Below are 19,919 nucleotides of genomic sequence, written 5' to 3'. Positions count from 1 at the left end.
TTGAGATAATCAAGCAATCAAAATCACATCATGCAGCAGAGCACGGTTAAAATGCTGAACACACTCCGTACTCTCTGTGTAATTAAATATATATCATACTACACTTTTCATGTTTTCCTCTGTAGTTCATAGAATAATTTAAATGTTATTGCAGAGAAGGTAAACAGTTCAAGATGGTAATTTTATTCAGTAAACTTTATTGGAAAAGTTTCTTGATCATTTTCAATGCAGGACTTTTATTTGAAATGGAGTACTTTACATTCCGTTATTACTATTTTGATGAAGTAAAAATCTTAATACTTCCACCATTGGTTACCTCATACTTTAGTCATGACTAATGAGACATATTTATATGTGATATGCAGTGTTTGAATCTAACTAAGTACGTTTACTCAAGTACTGTACTTAGGCTAGGTATAATTTTAAATAAATAAGTATGTCCATTTTATGATACTTTATACATAATTACATTTTGATCCAAATTTTGTGCATAACACTCACTACCTTTAGTGGGCTGCTGCACCCAGCACTAATGTTAGCCTCCGCATTAGCTTGGGTCATGTCATCTTTTTGTTTTATGCCATTTTCCTCAACGCCGCTAACTTTTTAACTCTGATTTTTTTTTTTTTGATGCAAAATGGTTTGGGAAAGACGACCTGAGCGGTGTGGGATTGGCGTGGTCAAAAGTAACACAGACTTCTATGACTTCATTTTATTAATTATAGCATTATGTTTTGTTTTTTTTTATTTCTTTGTTTTTAATTATGTCTTTTTTATTAGTTATGTATAGTGTCATGACCTGAAAAAAAATATTGGATTTTTTTTTTTTTTTTTTTTTTTGCTGCTTGCATGGGGCCCCAAATGGCCATTGGATAATCCATCCCAGCCTTTATTTGCTAACCTTAGTTACTTTGTATATTAATATTATTATTTTCTTTTTTAAATATTCGAAATAAATCAAATTAAATATTTCTATGAGGAAAATATGTTGAAATAAAATGTATTAATGTTAAATAATATAATTGATAATAATAACAACAATGATGATAATAATGCACCTTGCAACTTTATGTTACGATTTTGCACCTTGTTTTTTTATTATTCAGTTTTTTTAATATTTGTAATTTTTTTTTTTTTTTTTACTATTTTTTACTATTATATTGTTCCTTTTATCCTGTACCTCATAGCTTCTGTAACACTGCAAATTTTCCCCAATGTGGGACTAATAAAGGATTATCTTATCTTATAATAATATTTTGTTTATAATATAAAAATTAAATCAAACAAATTCAATACATGTATTAATTTAAATTTTTATATATTTATATATATTCTATATTATATTCTATATTTTAGAAAGTCTGGACCTTCAGACACATTGAGAAACCCGACATATTGCAAAATGTTCAAATGAATCTCTCTAATAGAAAAGGAGTTATTTCCCAGCACTGTGTCATGAATCATACGTGTTAAACTGGATTTGTATCACTCATACAGTATTTCTGACTCTTTCATTGTTGTCGCTTACAGTAAGTTTCTCCTTTTTTTCCGCGCGAGCTTCCTCAAAGTCTCATCTGTGCGGCGCGCGCTCCCGCTGACTCCATCCCTCCGCTCTCGAGTCGCTGCGCGCGCGCACCCGCCTCACTGACATTCCGCCTGGCCTCACGTGCTTTCTGTGTATAAAAGGGTCCCGGTGTGTGCTCATCATGACCACTGTGTCGCCAGACAAACGGCTGAAAATGGAGTCAGCGCTGAACCAGCTGAAGAAGCACACCGTGGTGGTGGCGGACACCGGAGATTTTAACGGTAAACAACGTCCGTTTTTAACCGGCCGCTAACGTTAGCTTCGTTAGCATGCTAACTAACTGACCAGGAAGGATGCCGCTTAAATGCGAATGACCGCCGTGTCAACCGTGCGTGTTAGCATCGATCTCTCATCGTTTACACTGGCAGGCTTATGGTGGCGAGCTAACTGTGAGGCTAACTAACTTCTGACAGTGTTTTTAAACAATAATTTACCTGCTAACTACTAGCGTTAAAGCGGAAAACCTGATAATCGGATTACTTGTTATTACCGTTACCTAATTTAGCGACTTTACGTTAGCCGCGCTAGCAAACTAGCTAACTAACGTGACGTCTTTTATTTATTACTAAACAATGCAGTTGTTTAGTCTCCTAATAACGTATCAAATTACATGTTTTGAGCTATAAGTTACACTCACAAAGCATGTGTTGCTAGTGAAAGTTTTGTCACGAAACTAAGTTACAGACTGCTGTGAGACCCGAGTTAACACGCAAAAGGGTGCAAAAAAAGTGAATTTTTGTTTCCTCGTTTGTCCTTTTCATGCCCCAGAGGAAATGGTTATCTTTCTCAATGGATCAGAATGAGGAACTGTGTGCAGTAATACAATTACACTGTGATGTAAACCAGATAGTTCCTCATCCAGAGCTGCAGACTCAGGATGACACGACAAAACTGGTTTGTGACAGTCAGGCGTGACTCTGGAAAACCGACAATAGTACTCCTATTACACCAGCACCAGAGGTGCGTTTTTGCATAGACTTTTAAAAAACTTTGGTATTGTATGACTTTAGCTAAATTAATAATAATAATAATAATGATAATGTAACTTTATTTGTATAGCACCTTTCATACAAGAAATGCAGCCCAACGTGCTTTGCAAGAAAAGAAATTAAATGCACTAAGTGCTTCGCATCAAAAGACATAATAAAAGCTGCATGTAAAAATAAAATAAAGTCAGATCATGGATAAAACCACTTAGTAATACTAATAAAAGTAAGATAAAATGAGGATAAAAATTCAGTGCACAGAATGCACAACGTAAAATGGAAAATAAAATATAACCCATTGACATTATTAATAAAATAAGCATAAAAATAGAGGATGAAAATGTGCAGCAGTATGTAAGTGTAAAGTAGAAATTACACAATTGGTTCTCTGTAACTTGGACTAATGAGTTGTTTCATGTATTGGGGGAATAGGCAAAAAAAAAAAACACGAAAAGCTGTACAGTTGTATAATTATAATGTGATTATCAGTGATCAGTTACTCAAGCAACAGAGAAATAATTTTAACAGTGATTGTTATAAAGGGATACTTTACCTACAAAATCTCCATTACTACATCAGTTATTTATGCCGTGTTACCTTGAATTAAATAAACTTTGTTTTTCTAGCTTTCCTCCATGAAAAGATGGTGAATATGTTGATTGACATGGAACCACATTTACCACGGCAAAACTTTATCACGTTACAACTCTAACTCAACTTGTGCAGTATAATCCAAGTCTCATTTATCTAGTCAAATGCTCTGTACTTACCAAACATATACATATGCATTTTTGCTTTAAAAAAAAACCAAAACAACAAAAAACCTTTTTTTAAAACTGAACTAAAAGTGCTCTCTAAACCAAACTTCAGTCCTTGCCCAATCAATCAATAAATCAACATGCTTTCAGAAGAGGCATGTCAGAAAAGCAAAGTTCTATTCACAAATTCAAGGTATCATTGTGGACTAATGGTTTACAAATTGTCATTTTTTTGGGGGTAAAGTATTCCTTTAAGTCAATCATAGCATAGCAAAGCAAAAATACAAATCGCTCTCTGATTCCAGCTTCTCAAAAGCGAGTATTTGCTGTTTGTATCATGTCATATGGTTTTGGAATTTTCAAAAACTTAAATTAAGTTTAATTTGCATAGTACCTTTCATGCATCTTTACAGGTGACTGCCGAGGCTAATAGTAAAGTACAAAAATTATTAGTAAAACTGAGAGACTAGACTGAGATTAATGAACATAAAATTTTTCTGACAAAGAGAGAATGGAAATTTTTCATAATTTTTCTCACACTTTAAGATAAGACAAGAAAAGATAAACTTCGTTTATATTAAGGTGAATTAGCAGCAGCTGCATTACAAAGTTAGAGGAGTGCAGATGTGAAGAATGCAATATATACAAGGAGTCACATTGCAGAAAAAGCAAATGTACACCAAAGATAAAACTAGATAACTGTAAGATACATTATATAATAATTAGCTAACAGTAAGGTTCAAACCTACATATACAATGACAAAAACAGGTAATCAGTATAAATGACAAATAGAGTATAAATATTTTTTTTACAGTCTCAGATCTGAGGGATTTGATATAATAATGCAAGAGTGGTTGGTTAAATTTTTTTCATGATTATGTCCATTAATTTCCATTAATTAATGACTGGAATAATAGATTGTATTATGATATGTATGTATTATGATTTATAGACTAAAAACAATTAGTCAAAAAACAAATTGACTCATCAGTCGACAGTGATAGTAATTGTAAGTCGATGCTTGTCTGGTCCAACACTACACTACGATCTGAGCTGTGCTGTTCAAATTTGCCTGCAAGTGCCAAATAGTTTTTCACAAACATGCCCTCCACATTAGCAGTGTCCTCACACAGTGTCGATCTAACAATGTAATCACAACATCCATCAGCCTCAGTGAATACGTCTGTCAGCACTGTCATTAAAAAACAAGTCCGTGGTCGTGATAAGAAGACTGGTTACTCAAGATGTGAGCAAGTATAAGCCACGTTGTTTAAAAAATCTATATATTGCATGAACGTTGCAAGATTTCTCTGGTTTCACTAGATACCTTACACGTTTAGACGTGTTAAAGTCAAGCAGCCTTTTTTCTGTTACTCACAAGAAATGCAAGATCTTGGTCAAACATGGTGTAACAGCACACTCTTGCTTCAGTTACGTAAGAGAGAAAAAAGGTTCTCCAGAAAAAGCTTGAAAGTAACCGGAGGGGCTCTTGTGAAATTTTGCCCGAGGCTTCTTGGTAACTAATTAGTCTACATTGTTATTGATGCTTTAAAGAAGACGTGCGTTAAGATAAGGTTCCTTGTGAGATAAAGAATTGTTCACTACTGCTTTGGGCAGATGAGACTTGTGTGAATACTAATGTCACATTTAAATTGAAGCGGTGATCTGACTGTGATGTTTAATACATTAATGATTTTGTTTAGTCATTTAAGGTTATTTGGAATGACAGTTTGATGCATTTAGTGATTTAATCTCTTGTATTTCCGCTGAATGATTTGTGTAGAAAGCTGTTTTTGTGAACACAAACCTGGCATGACAAGCGTTCACTTGCAGGTGCCGAGTGCAGGATATAGTAGCATCTAGTGGTGAAGTTTTAAAATAAAATGAACCCAAACTTCTCCCATGTGTCAACTGTGTAGTGGCTAACGTGAAAAGTGAATTGCCCTGTGTAGAGCCGATATTTGGTTTGTCAGCTTTGGACTGCAGTAGGAACTCATTTGGGGCTACTATAGAGACAAATGCCAAAAATGAAAGATAACGGCATAATAATTGTCAATTTTCATACCGCTGTATGCCTCGAAACCAGTTTACCATGGCAACCCTAAAGTCCAGATAAAAACAACTCGTTTTAAGGTTACAACAACGCAGTGATTCTTTGTTTCACATTATGCATATGTGAAAACAAAGTCATAAATATTCTATACAGTTTCTGCCATTATATCCCCCTAAATTCTTCACACTACCTTTCAAAGCACATTCATCTGTTTAAAACAGAAGTTCCTTGTTTCTTATTTTGTGGCGAATGAGTTGTTTCCCCACATGCTTTTACACAAACTTTTTTTTTAACTTGATGCTCCAACTAACCACCAAATCATGCAACTGCAAACTTTTTTTTTAAGATACAGCTGCACTCGTACCATAAAGTCATCATTTGCATTAATTCTGCTGTAAGGTGCATGCAAACGTGGTTGGTGCACATTTATATCCAACTTATAAATTTCCTCTAAAAGTGAAACCAGCATTCTTAATTGCATATTTTAAACGTATGTATGAGCTTGCACAGAAAAGACTGGACAAGCTTGGTAATCTTTTATTTGTGTTTAAGCTTTACTTTATAATTTCAGGCTATATTTTTATCCAGCTGATGAATCGGGCAACAGGTAGTTCATCTCTTGGGAATACCGCTGTAGTCAGCAGCACTTCAACTGTGTAGAGTCTTCTTGAACTGTTGATCACGAGTGTGAGTCCAAACCTGCTGACCTGCAGAAGGATCCAATTTTTTTTTTTAAAGGGGGGATTGAGAGATAACTGGCTCCAGAACAGAGAGCGGCTTTGTTCTTAGGCTGAAGAGCTGGCAGCGGAGGCCGGACTACGCTGAAACAATCGAGCTCTGACATGAAACCACTGTGCTTCATGAAAAGGCTGCTCATGCATATCAAATTAAAATGTGCCGTTCGGTTCTGTAAACTGCAACAGGATGTTTTCGAGTTCTGTATTTATGGAATACATTAATATGATATGTTGCAGCAGATAATAACGATTATTCAACTCTTTAGTCAGTTTATCATAATGTTTCAAATAGTTGAAGTGTACATTTTTCGGCATTCAGGATTCCTTTAGCTACTTATTTAGGAGATTTGAACTAGTTAGTGGGTAATCACTGCGTCAGTGTTTTTTCTTTTTCACATTACATTTAACGATGCAGCATAAGCAGACTTTTTCGGGGAGTCCGTGAATTCCCAGCAGCATATAATTAGCCTTTAGTAATTAACTGAAGACTGTTAAATCATTAATCAGTACCCTTCTTTCCTCCTGAAGGTGGTTTAAAACTGTATTTTTTATGTCAACAGAAACTGATAACCATCTGCTTCTTCTGACTCTGGATAATTTGTTTTTACAGGAGGGTGCAGCAATATTTTTATACAGCAGATGGCGCCATTAGACCTGACAGCATCAGTATTTTTAAGAGTCCAAATAAGGCAGTTCTTTCCTTTTACATTTGATTTTTTTCCTACACAAAAACACATTTTGAATGAATGAGATGAAAATCTTGATGTTCAGCTGGTTACACTTTGTCAGTCCGATATGCAGACCTCAGAGGAGGTTTTAGATCGACTTACGGCCAGTGATGTATCGCTTTTGAGGCTTACTATAATTATAAAATCCGGTTCTTTTTCAGTCCACTAGATACATTTTAGTACAGTAAAAATGGCTGAAGTGAGATGTTCAGACCGAAAACTTTAAAGCATTTGGAAAAACAACCAATGTTGAAAAAGTTTTTCTTTGGGGACGTAATTTGCAGTTGACAAAGGTCCGATGTATCAGTATTCTTTGTTGCAATTCTCAGCATATCACATCTTGTTCAAAATCACATTAATATTATGTTGTGACTTGAATATTGAGATGATAACGAATCCCCGTCCCTACTGAAGCTCCTAAAATGTTTCTGTGTCTTGACGGTGTACATGTTGTGTTAATGTTGACAGATCTTTGACCTTAACATTGCGAACATCTGCAGAGAATAAGGGTTTCAGTTAATTATTTAATTATCCTTTACTGGGTCAGAAAATAGAAAAGAAATCTGACAAAATATCTAATTTTCAAATAGTTTATTAAGAAATGTATCCCAATTCCATACCAGGCTTGTGGATGTTTCATAATTGATATTTATAGGAATTTTTGGAGTGTGTATATGTGACTTTTATCTCTTTTTGCTTTGTCTTCCCGTCCTCCAGCCATCGACGAGTACAAGCCTCAAGATGCCACCACTAACCCATCCCTCATCCTCGCTGCCGCCAAGATGCCGGCCTACCAGCACCTGTTGGATCCGGCCATCAAATACGGCATCGCCAAAGGCGGGTAAGATGTTGGACACGAATGAGAGCTCAACACCACAACATAAGATTAAACCTTTTCTTTGTTTGGATAGCTGCTGGGCAGAAGCCAAACGAGCCGAAAACAAACAGCCTTGAAGTCACTGGCTAAAGAAAGGGAACATTTTTGTGGTTTTGTAGATGTTACACAGTACAAGCACACAGTTAACTGTAATTTGTCTGATGCATTTCTAAAGATTCATGAAAAACTGCCTTTAGTGTTTAGTGATGCTCTCCACATTTTTTAGAAATGTTAATTGGATTTGTTACTCTGCAACTTACTGGTTAAGTACTTATATTTGTAAAATTTCACCTCAGTCAAGCAACCTCTTTGAATGTGCAAAAGCAGCTTTAGGATGAATTGATGTCATTGTTCTTAAAATGTCCTTTGCACTGCAATTCAGACAATTTTCATGCATTTCAAGAACAGAAATCTGAAAATTGAATGAAGACAGGTCCCAAAATATCGTTTTATTCTGTTGACATATCAGAGTCAAAGGTTTCTACAAAGGGAATTGTGGATATATCTTTATATCACTCGTACGTGCTACTGAAGTTGAAAGTCTTAAAAAAAAAAAAAAGCTCATTTTAAGAAATTCTCTCTACAGATATGTTATGTAAACTGACACACCTTTAGTGACCAAAAATAAGACATTTGGTTACAACTTTTAACTAAAGATACCATCACAAAACCCATCGCTTACTGTCATAAAGACAATTTTTGTATTGCAATTCTTTGGAAATTGTATCTTTCAATATGCAAAAGAAGCATTATCTAATTAAATATGCACTTTTTGCATGTTTCAGAACAGAAATCAGATCTGAAATATACACCTGAATGTGTATTTTGCAGGTTTTCTTTCCAAGTCGGAAAGAAGACGATGTTATGGAAGCAAAATATCCCACAATCATAAAATTTACCAATTCACGGCAAACTATATTTCCATCTGGAGCATCTCCTCTTAATCAGCTTTCTAATCTTTCCTTCTTTGTCCAGAACTGAAGACGAGCAGGTCGCCAACACCATGGACAAGCTGTTTGTGAGTTTCGGGCTAGAGATCCTGAAGAAGGTCCCAGGCAGAGTCTCTACTGAGGTGGATGCCAGGTACGTGCAAACAACATGTCACAAGGAGGTAATTATGACAGGAAACGTGTAAGAAAATGTGCACCGTCTTGAGCTTAAAAAAAAAAAAGAAACAACATGTAGACTGAGAGATGCCTGCAGACAGCTGGTATGCAGAGACCACGTTGTTGGTTATGTCATCACTCTAGTATGAAGAACTTAATCACAGTATTTTGGTGTCCTCTGGCATAGCGTCACACAAAAAGTTTCACTGGTACCATTTCATGTCACATCTTTAATGAAGGATGGGATCTGCTGGCAGTCACATTGGTGATTTATAATTGATTTATAAGTAGTAAAATATTATAGAATATCATGTTTTTCCTTGAGAAAACCTTTCACTTAGGTTTTTCTGCAAAAATAAAAGTTGCTTAACCCTCTGAAATCTGCATCGGCATCAGTTTTCTTGTGTTGGTTCAGATGCCTTTCACAAGCTATTTGACCCTTTGAAACCTGAGCAAATAGGTTTTGAAAACATGTAAGTCGATATTTGTATTTAATAAATTTTATATGTAAAATTACAGTATAGAAAAATATACACATATATTTTTCACCACCTTTCCACTTTTTTGGAGTCATGTTTTGTTTGTTTTCATTTTTTACTTTATTTTATTTATTTATTTTTGTTTATTTTCAGGTAATTTTCTTGTAGCTTTTTAGTTTTTTTTTTTTCTAAACTAATTTCCTGCAATTTTTTGGCGATGTTTTGATAAATTTCTCATTGCTCACTCACTATGATTTTGAAAGAAATCAAACCAATTTTCTCAGGTTTCAAAGGGTTAACCAGGATTTAGCAGCATGTCTGAAACCAGCATATGAGGCTCAGTGTATTTTATGCAGTAACTGGATGACCTGCTCTACCTCCTGAGCCTCCACCGCCCCAGTAAATCATAAAAATTAGTCATAAATAAACCAAAATGATTGTGTGGAGTGCAGCGCAGCGTTTAAATGTGTAATATCTGTGTTGTTTCTCTTCATCTGTCAGACTATCTTTCGATAAAGATGAAATGGTTGCTAAGGCCCTGAGGCTCATCGCCCTCTACGAAGAAGCCGGCATCAGTAAGGAGCGAGTTCTCATCAAGCTGTCATCCACATGGGAGGGGATCCAGGCCGGCAGGTGAGCCTGTGATGTTAGATGTGCTCGCCTACCGTTTATTATCTCCACCAGGCATCAGCCTCTGGGGGGGATCATGCACTCGATCACGTGTGTGTCCATGTGTGTATCTGTCTGCAGCTAATCAGTCAGCCTGGTATTTTGTGCGCACATTTATGACTGTGCTCAGAGACCTCTCATGGTGGTGTTGATACTGAATCTTTGAAAAAACTGATTTATTGACTGTTTTTATCATAATTGACCCTCACTGCTTTTACCTGGCTGTTAGAGGCCGCAGCGATCAACATTTAATTTATTTATTTTATTTCTTTTTTGTGGTTTTATGGCATTTAAAGGGTTAGAATTACAATGAATAATGAATATTTTATAATTATGATTAGGACTGATGTTGGTGAAAAATAAATTTAATGAAAGAAGAAAATTAATAATTTTGTGTGTATAATATTAAAGCGGGCCCTAAGAGTTAATATAATATCATAATGTGATGTGAGACTAGATATCGTTTTAGATATTTGATATCCTCATATTGTGAGTGATACCTTTTCCTGGTTTTAAATTCTGCAAAAAATATCCAACAAATTAAACTGGAAGGGAAACATTCATCCAGTCTGGCTAATTTCAAATAAAATGTAACTAAATAAAGCATACACAGCCAAGAAAAAGTCCATCATAGCACAAGGTGGTGCGCAGTGGCCAGCTGCCTCTAATTCCTTGCTGTCAGGTTAAAAACTATTGTGATATTTGACAATCTCCATATCATTCAGCCCTAATCTTGACTGGTAGCTACAACTGGGAATCTTACAATGGAAGCTGCCTAAAAAATGAAGATTACCTCAGCTAACAAAAAGATGGCGAAACCGGTCCCTAGCAATGTCCCCCATTCGAGACAACCTTTGTTTTATTTTTGCCACTTTTTATCTTTATCTTTATTCATAGTGCGCACAACTTTATGACCAGATACCAGACGTTTACAGGACGGGTAGACAAAGTGCCCCGCCTGTCAGCCCCCCATGCTGCCTCACTGTCGAGGAATTAATGATATCATTCTTTTTAAAAATAAATAAATATATATGTATAAAGAAATAAATTTGACATGTAAGGTTGAAATAATGTCCCTAAATAATCTATAGCTCAAGTTTTGCATTTGAAAACTGAAACAAAGAAGTAATGTATTCTCAAAATCGCATCATATTACATCAGCTTGTTAATTTTTTTTATATGTGTTGTTTTTGTCTTGCACAGGGAGTTGGAGGAGAAGCACGGCATTCACTGCAACATGACCCTGCTGTTCTCTTTCGCTCAGGCCGTGGCCTGTGCAGAAGCAAATGTCACACTTATATCACCCTTCGTTGGGCGCATCTTCGACTGGTACAAGGAGAACACAGACCGCAAAAGCTACGAGCCACATGAAGACCCAGGTAATGCAGGCTATCCAGTACAAACACAACACTTCTGTGTTTAAAAAAAAAAACTCCACAGGGCACCTTTCAAGTTAAAACACGACCATCTTACTAAATGGGGAGGTATTTGTTGTTGTTAGGGTTAATATTCAACACCACATGTAGGAAGATAAACTGCAGCGTACAAGTTTCAATAACTAATGAACTGAATTCATACATCATTTTCCAAAACAAAATAAAAAACTAACATAGTGCTGATTACGTCACAGCTCCAACTGTGTCGCTAATCTGTGATTTAGTGATCTGTCTGTATCAAAACAGTGAAAAAGTTCAAACCTTTGACTGCAGTATTCACGTACAGCGTTATTCATGAGTCTGAGACAGTTTGCTGTGACTCACATTAATGCAAGTGATGCCCATGCATCAGAGATCAGAGTATTTGGGTTTCCATCCAAATGTAACGCACATTTTTAGACTAAAAAAGGGAATGTGAATTTATTTGCTTTTTTCTGAGAATATTGGTCCTTGGAGATAAGCGGTGGATGGCACTAATTCTCCAGTCAGTTGCTGCTGCAGCAGAGGAAGCAATGAGATAACATCATTTATACCCTTGTTCCACCAAAATTTTCACATGTATACAGGTCAGTGAAAAAGTGACAGTGGCTACTTCTTTTCTATATTCAGTCTAACAAATTCGGTAACGACTACATTGCGAACAATGTTCAAGTGATGCTAGGACGGAGACGGACAGCATTTTGTGACGACATGTCATTGCATCTAGATATAAATAAAAGGGCTAAAATAAGTGCATCCATCAGGTGTCACACTTCCATCACTGCCGATCAAAGCCAATTATAGCTGGAGCCAATAAATTCCCGTGACTACTGAGGAGTCATTTGACCAGGCGGTGAATACCACCCGTCACCTTTTCCCAGAAATAAAAAGCCAGATGTTATTGGTTGCTATAGGGTTTTTTTTGTGCAGTTAGAAAAGGGGTTCAAGAGAGCACCAGGTAAAACTCAAATAGGGAAAACAATGGATGTATAACAGCAGAAAGAACGCTAGACAATGGAGAAAGAGTTTCAAACGACTAATATCACAGCTCAGTGATCTGTGCAAAGATAAGTACGTTACAAAACTCCAAAAACGATGAGGAGAACTTGCAGTGACCTGTGCAGTGACTGTACGTCATCATCTATTCACTGAATCTCTTTTCATATTACTCAGTCACATTTACCCATTATTGATACTTTCTTCAACCTCTCCAAAGTGCAAAAACTTTTGACATTTTGAATTTTCAGGGTTTTTTTTATTAATGCAAAAGTTAAAAATGTTCATAATAAGAGGTGGATGAAAACACGTCTAGTGCCTTTGCTTGTGTCATACAACACTGTCTAGCTGATGCAGTCAGACAGGGTGGGTGGTGCAGTTGACATTGCTCCCCTTTTCTGTTTCTGATACACTTACAGGTGTTCAGAGTTTTAAAAAAATATGCCACCTCACCGGAGACATCAGTCTCTAAATCCTGACAGTCTCTTTCAAACTTTTTCATGTGTATTAAAGCACCAAGCCTTCAGACATGTGACGACAGACAAAACAAATGATGCAATATGCAATGCAAATACAGTTCTCTCTATAACTGTGTTGGTAAAAAAACCTTCACAATGTGATTTATTATCTTTCATCAGAGTATCAGTGTTGATGCCACTATCAGATTAGCCTGCCACTAACGATTTTTTAAAACTAAAATGGTGATAGAAAGTCAGACTATAAGTCAGACATGCCATGTTTAATTTACCAGAGCTGAATTTGACGTCTTCAAATGGTGTTTTATTTAACCAAAAGTCCAAAAATCCCAATGCTTTTCCATTTATAATAATGATAATAAATATACAAAAATTAATAATAAACTTTATTAATTAAGTGCTTTACATGGGGCAAATAATAGCAATCAATTTCAAGAAATACAAAAAACAGAAGTCCCAACAATAAAGACAAATACTACCAATGAAACAGATGAGCAAAGTTGGCAATTAACTGCCCTGAAGATTGCACTGAGGCAAATAAAATCAAACAATTAAAATGATCAAAAATAAAAGAATACAATGCACAATGACAACAGGTTGTTTCATAAGTGTTTTCAACACAAAAACAAACCAAAAAACCCAGAAAAAAACAATAACAATAAATCAAATAAGAGCCGTTTAAAATAAATCGCTTTAAAGAAGCAGAAAATCAACATGATTGTCTTTTTCGCTTTAGAAAATGATTATTTGATTTGAGAAATGGTTGCCAAGTAATTTGATTCATTTTAAACATAGTTATCATCGCAGAATCACTGCATCATTGCAAACTAATTCTTATTTCCATGTGACACCACCCTAAAACGTGCCTCACCTGAGCTTGAACTGTCATTTATGTGTTATAAAACACAAACGTCCACATAGTTACAGGTGTATCTTCACTGTTGATGAAACTTGAGGTGCTTCTTTCGTCTTGTGGAAAATATGACGCACACAGTTATTTTGTGCGTTACCTTGCAACCCAGCGCTCATAGGTAACAGACGAGGATCGTCAGGTGCTGACGGCCCTGATAATTAAGCGATAAGACAAGACTAAAGTAAGAAAAGAAACCTGTTGTATAATTTGCTCCTGAGGCGTGTGAAAAGTGGAGGTCTGTGCAGTCGTTTACAGCAGCTCGTTGCAGGTGTGAAATTAACCTACGGATCTGAGATGAGTCCCGTGTGACAGTATGCATCACTCAAATAAAGGCACAGCAGATGGAAAACATACCTGACAATTACATGATTAACCTCTTCCAGTCCGCGATGACGCCAGCGTCCTCTGCTGACATTCATGTTGTTCATGTCAGAGGTTGTGGCAGGCGAAGTTTAGCGCTGGAGTCAAGATACTGGTTCATCTGAGCCTAGAAGACCGACGTCAGGGATACGCAGCTCGCTTTGCTTGGGGGGGCCAGGGGCCAGTCGCAGTAGACTCATACATGGTCCTAGGGATTTAAGGACATTTATCAGAATTTAGGAAGTTTCTAGGACTTCAGGACATTTCTACAATTTTAGGCCGTTTCTAGGATTTTAGGACACATCCCCGGTTTTTGGTAAAGTTTGGTTGAATTTACGTGGGCGAAAAATGGCATGGCCATTTTCATAGAGGTCCCTTCAACTCTCATCTCAAGATATCTTAATGAAAATGGGCTCTGTGGGTCCCCTTGAGTCTCTGCTTTGCAGACATGCCACTTTATACTAGTCCCATGCAGTTTGGGGCAAAGAACATGCAGGGTTCTTTTTGTGCAGTACAAATTTCATTATTTGAATATTTCTGTGTTTACAATATATTTCTGACTTGATTTTTTTCTGATATTTCTCACCTTTCTTTCCTTAAAAAGACAAATGAGTTTATGGTAGGGGATTGGTGGAGTGGAGGTGTTAATCAGTTGAATGGGAACGACTTCATACACACACATAGATATATATATATATCTGCAAAGACTGCTACTTTCCTTTGATCTCACATGCATTACCTGAATTTCTAGCTGACTGTATATGTTGCATGCCCCATAAAAATCTCATCAGTCTTGTGTCAAATATTTTCCGGTGGCCACACATCTGTAAAACTGCTGACACGACACCTCGAACTGCAAACAAGGTCAATTAAGACTCTTTCTATGATAACTCCAGTGAAATGGATAGATGCCATCTTGGCATCCAGTGTCGAATTATTATATATCTGTGATAGGAAGGTTATAAGGCTTCGTACCACTGGAAAAAGTCACAGCAGCTGAGTGTCTGAAGCTTTCTTTGCACAGTCGGTGTCTGTGGTGCAGCAGAATGAAGCCCCGCCACTTTTTCCCCCTGATGAGAAAGTAGATTATTGTTGTAGATTATTTGCACTTTGTATAATACTGTTGAACCTCCTATACATTTTTTAAGCGCTTGCAGATCTAACCACTGAAACGTTCATGTCAGAGAGCCAGTAAAAACAAATGGAATAGTCTTAGTTGACATTTTGAAATCAATCAGCACAACTTAATTCTCAATATGACAACCTGTGCAGAAAACATTTCACCTCAGAAGCTGCCTGTCGCCTTCGAGCGGTACGGTCTGTCGCTCGCCAGCTTTTCTCTCGTTTAACTTCCTTTTCATATTATAGTTTTAATTAACTAATGTGGTATAAGGACATTAGGAAGAAATATTTATTTCACAGAGATCCTAAAGTGCTTAACAAAAACTTTTAAAACACACAAGAAAGAAATAATATATATAATTATAAATAATCATAACGTATGTAAACATGCCTCTGTAGGAACAGTGGTTACGTAACCTTGGAAACCAGCTGCAGGTTAATCGGGTGTGCTGCTGTACTCAAACAAATAACACCACATCTCTGCTTTTTAATGCTTAAACTATAGGCGTGTTCTGTATATGTAAGGAATAAAAGAATATATATATATATATAAATGAATGAATGACAATTAAAGTTTTGGATTGCTACAGAAATATGGCAATCTCTGTTGACAAGGACCGACTCGACCGAATATAGATATACACGCTCAAAGAACAAAAACACAACAATTCTTATTTTCAGGTGATTATACACTAAAAAAACACATACTTATTATATTAAATTTCTGGCTAATATATCCTCATAAATCCGACACACTGGAGATTTTTTAAATACGAAATTAAAATGAAAGGAAGTGATTGATTTTGACTGAGTTTTTATGGCCCTTTTCATCATATTAATGGACAACGAGAGTCTAACCCAACCTCTGCTACAGAGATGTTTACTCTCTACATCCATTATGAGGTACTTTTTTCTCATGAACTCAATAACAATCTCACATTTTTCCAAAAAAAAGGAATTACATTATTACAATAGTATGCTCTTCAGAAATATCCATCTGTTAGGACTTGATTAACACTGGGTTAAACTTTAATGGAACTGGCACCACAGATGCTCTTATGTTTAGCATTTAACACATCAGGGCTTTAAATTTGTTCTCCTCTCCCTCCTCAGGTGTGCTGAGTGTGACCAAGATTTACAACTACTACAAGAAGTTTGGCTACAGCACGGTGGTGATGGGCGCCTCCTTCAGGAACACGGGGCAGGTGAAAGCCCTGGCGGGCTGCGATCTGCTCACCATCTCCCCCGGCTGCTAGCTGAGCTCAGCCAGGACCACAGCGCCGTCACAGCGATGCTCAAAGTGGAGAAAGGTATGACTGTGTGACACAAAATCTGCCTCTCTGTGAGATACTGTCATTAATAACGTTGTCAGTTTTAGTTTTATTGTGCCCTGAAAGTCAGTGAGCATAAAAAAGGAGGAAGTTTTACCACTTAATTCAACAGACCACTGATATGTTAAATAGCCTTGGAAATAATGTTAAAAAGCCCCTGAATCAAAATCGGATCATTGCAGACTTTGTGATATTGGCAGATATCGGATTGCTGTCTAAAGAATTGATATTATATCATATTGTGATGAAATGGTGATTTGCACCCCTATTGATATCTATAAAATTCTGGTTTTAATCGTATATTAATTAAAATCTTTTCAGGTAGAGGTCCCTGATGCAAATGTGATCAATTTAGGAGGGCTTGTCCCAAATATTCAACTATTCAAGTATTCGTTATATGTTTAGGCATTTAAATTTTATTTCATTTTTTGCACTAATGCGATTTCATTGTTTGTGATCGTGTTGCGGATGTCACACACACACACACACACACACACACACACACACACACACACACACAGTGGCAGTAATGATCATTTTACCCAACGGTTATTAATTTCAGTATTTCAGACGCACAACCAAATTGTACAGACTTATTTAGAAACAGGTGTTGAGAGGATCACACTTCCTCAAAGTAGTACATTTTTATGATTTCACATGACAAATAAATGATTAATGTGTCGATGTTCTCAGAGATAAACCTTCCATAGCATCAGTTATTGCTTTGACACTGCCCGAATCTGCAGCGTTAGGCTTGCTTGTCGTTATACACCATATTTGGGTGAAGCCGTCGTGAATGAATGTGATCAGCCATCCTGAGATCTCCGGCTCATACAGCCAAAATGTTCCTGCAGCGGGCACGGTGGCGGGGGGGTGGGGACAAAGCTGCGACACAAGACTGCGGTGGGTTTAATCGCAGTTTCAGTCTGGGCTCCACCCCTGACGAATACATATTTTCATGGCATGAGGTAAAAATAATTATAGCTTATATGTTCTACCTGCAGCTCATGTTAATGCAAACAATGTTGCACTGACACCTGCTATTAAAATGTCACATGTACTTCATTCTTTGCAGCTGAAGTGTCCTTTTAATAAATATGAAGTTGAACCAGATTAAAAAATCATGAATACACGATTAGCGTTCAAAAACACTATTTGCATCCTTAGGACTTGTTTAGTGGGGATTTTTTTTAACTTATGTTCAGAAACTCTGACGCATAATCAAACCCTGCATCACGGTCTCTCGGTCCATTTAATATTCACTCAGCAGAAGCAATTTCTGAATATATTGCGAGAAGTAAACGTAAACCACGGTGGACAACAAAATCTATTTTTGCAGCAATATATAAAACCCAAAAACTAAGAGCTGTGCAGTTATTTCTCCCTTGATCCCGATGTTTTGTTTTGCAGCTAAGGCCTGTGATCTGGAGAAGGTCCACCTGGATGAGAAGGATTTCCGCTGGCAGCACAATGAGGACCGCATGGCGGTGGAGAAACTGTCAGACGGCATCCGCAAGTTTGCTGCTGATGCCATCAAGCTGGAGACCATGATCAAAGTGAGTCCTTCTGTTTTTGGGCAGATGTTCATGTCTGTTAAATCTGATATTAACCTGGACAGCGCTCAACAGAAGTGTAAACAACCATGAGACGGACCCTAAATGACTTGCTGAGGTGGTCTGGGACCCGTTTGACCACACATCTCCAGTGATTCTCACAGAGTGTGTGCGTGGCGGTACCTGACGACGGGTGGCCTCTGTTTGATCGGTCTGTTTTCACTGCAGCGTCAAACATTTTTGCGGGTCTGTGAATGCAGAGCAGCAGGCTGAGCTCTTTGCGAGCTCTTTTTTTTCCTCTGCAGCAGTTTTTCACTCACAGGACGGATAATTGATCTGCAGTTCCCTTCAGAGCTGATCAGATCACAGCAGTGGATGAGAGGAGCTTGTTTTCAGATGTAACGGTTAGACCCAGCAGAGTGAACATTAAAATGTCACTTTCAATTTACCTGGCGTTCTGCTGCGCCGTCTCTGCCTAAATAATTGATCTGTGGATCCACTGAGAGCTGATCAGAACGATGGATGAGAGGAACAGCTGCTGTGATTGAATGCAGACTTTTAGACTCCAGCAGAAACACAATTAAGTTCCTCTTTTAATGCTCCGTCTGTGCCCAGAGTACGCTCTGCGATCCAAGAGTGTGGTGCAATGCAGAACCGGATTGTAATATATTTCAATAGTTGTCGAGTTTTAGCCTCAATGCCTGCCTGAACTCGACCCGGCATCAATAATCAGAGCATGCAGGACAACTCCACTCATTTCAAATCAGTTTCTTGAAATGATAATTGCTGAAGTGTTAGGTTGAAAACCTCAAATAAAAAGAAAAACAAATCATGCATGTTAATTCAGCAAATAAATTGATTTCTTTTATAACAGAAATCAGGTACGTCAACCAATATATGTATTAAAAGATCCTTTGATTTCAATTTCTTTGCACAGTAGTGCTTCTAACAAACAGTCCATCTCTAAAAACAGAAAATCTGTTTATGGCAGCAGATGCGAATGTGAATGTGTGGAAAACTGACATTATGATGGTTCTGCTCAAAAACTGCTGGAAATGTGGGCTGATTTTCCTGATTTAATTGAGGTCCCACGGATCACCTAAAAAATTTAATACCCAGTCCAGATTCCACATTTGCACTCATAATAGTGACATTTCCGTCTTTATAGACATGACTCACTTGTGCACGGTGTTTTAACGAGTTTTGTTTGCTGTTTCTGTGTTTTTTTATCATAGGAGAAAATGCTCAACGTGAAAAACGGCCAGTAATGGACAGATTTGGTGTCTGCGGCTGCATTAAACTATAAGAAGTTAGCAGGCTGCCTTCTTTGTCTCCAACTACCTGAGAGAAGGCCCGAAGCACCAGAAGGCCTTCCCTCTCCTCATCTGACCAAACCGCAGGGACTCCTGACCGGACACCTGTCCTCTCTTTAGTCTGGGAGTAACACTGTTTTCTGACCAAACGTACATGGTGATTGATGCTTATGTGGGTGTGCCGCTGCTGTAAAATAGTCTTAATATTAACTAGAAATTTAAGCAGAAAGGGAAAAAACTTTTCAGGAAAAAACTGCCGTAGTTTGAGAGTAATATCACGTGACTACTGGAGAGAACCACGAGCACTTTTTGGCAGAAAAGGACCACAGTTTTTTCTATCAGCATCATTTGGATAACCTGAATACAGACCATTGTTTCATCATTCCTCATAATCTTTTGCTCTTTGAAAAAAAAATAAAAATCTCAGTCATTACAGCTGCGTTTTTTGGTTCTTTTTGTTC

At 37.2% G+C, this 19,919-nt stretch overlaps 1 protein-coding gene across 1 annotated transcript; it reads left to right on the top strand.

The window, feature by feature from the left end:
- Window positions 1-1,624: 1,624 nt before the first annotated feature.
- Window positions 1,625-19,891, top strand: taldo1 (transaldolase 1). The gene is given in 9 exon segments (XM_042490472.1): window positions 1,625-1,806; window positions 7,566-7,689; window positions 8,701-8,808; window positions 9,812-9,943; window positions 11,183-11,358; window positions 16,375-16,509; window positions 16,512-16,571; window positions 18,003-18,148; window positions 19,381-19,891. Coding segments are annotated over 9 exon segments (1,014 nt in total). The 5' UTR covers window positions 1,625-1,706; the 3' UTR covers window positions 19,414-19,891.
- Window positions 19,892-19,919: the final 28 nt, after the last annotated feature.

Source organism: Plectropomus leopardus, chromosome 1 (genome assembly GCF_008729295.1).
Source record: "Plectropomus leopardus isolate mb chromosome 1, YSFRI_Pleo_2.0, whole genome shotgun sequence".
NCBI classification, from domain to species: Eukaryota; Metazoa; Chordata; class Actinopteri; order Perciformes; family Serranidae; genus Plectropomus; species Plectropomus leopardus.
The sequence above is the reverse complement of the archived record's forward strand: the minus strand, read 5'-3'. Positions and strand labels throughout refer to the sequence as shown.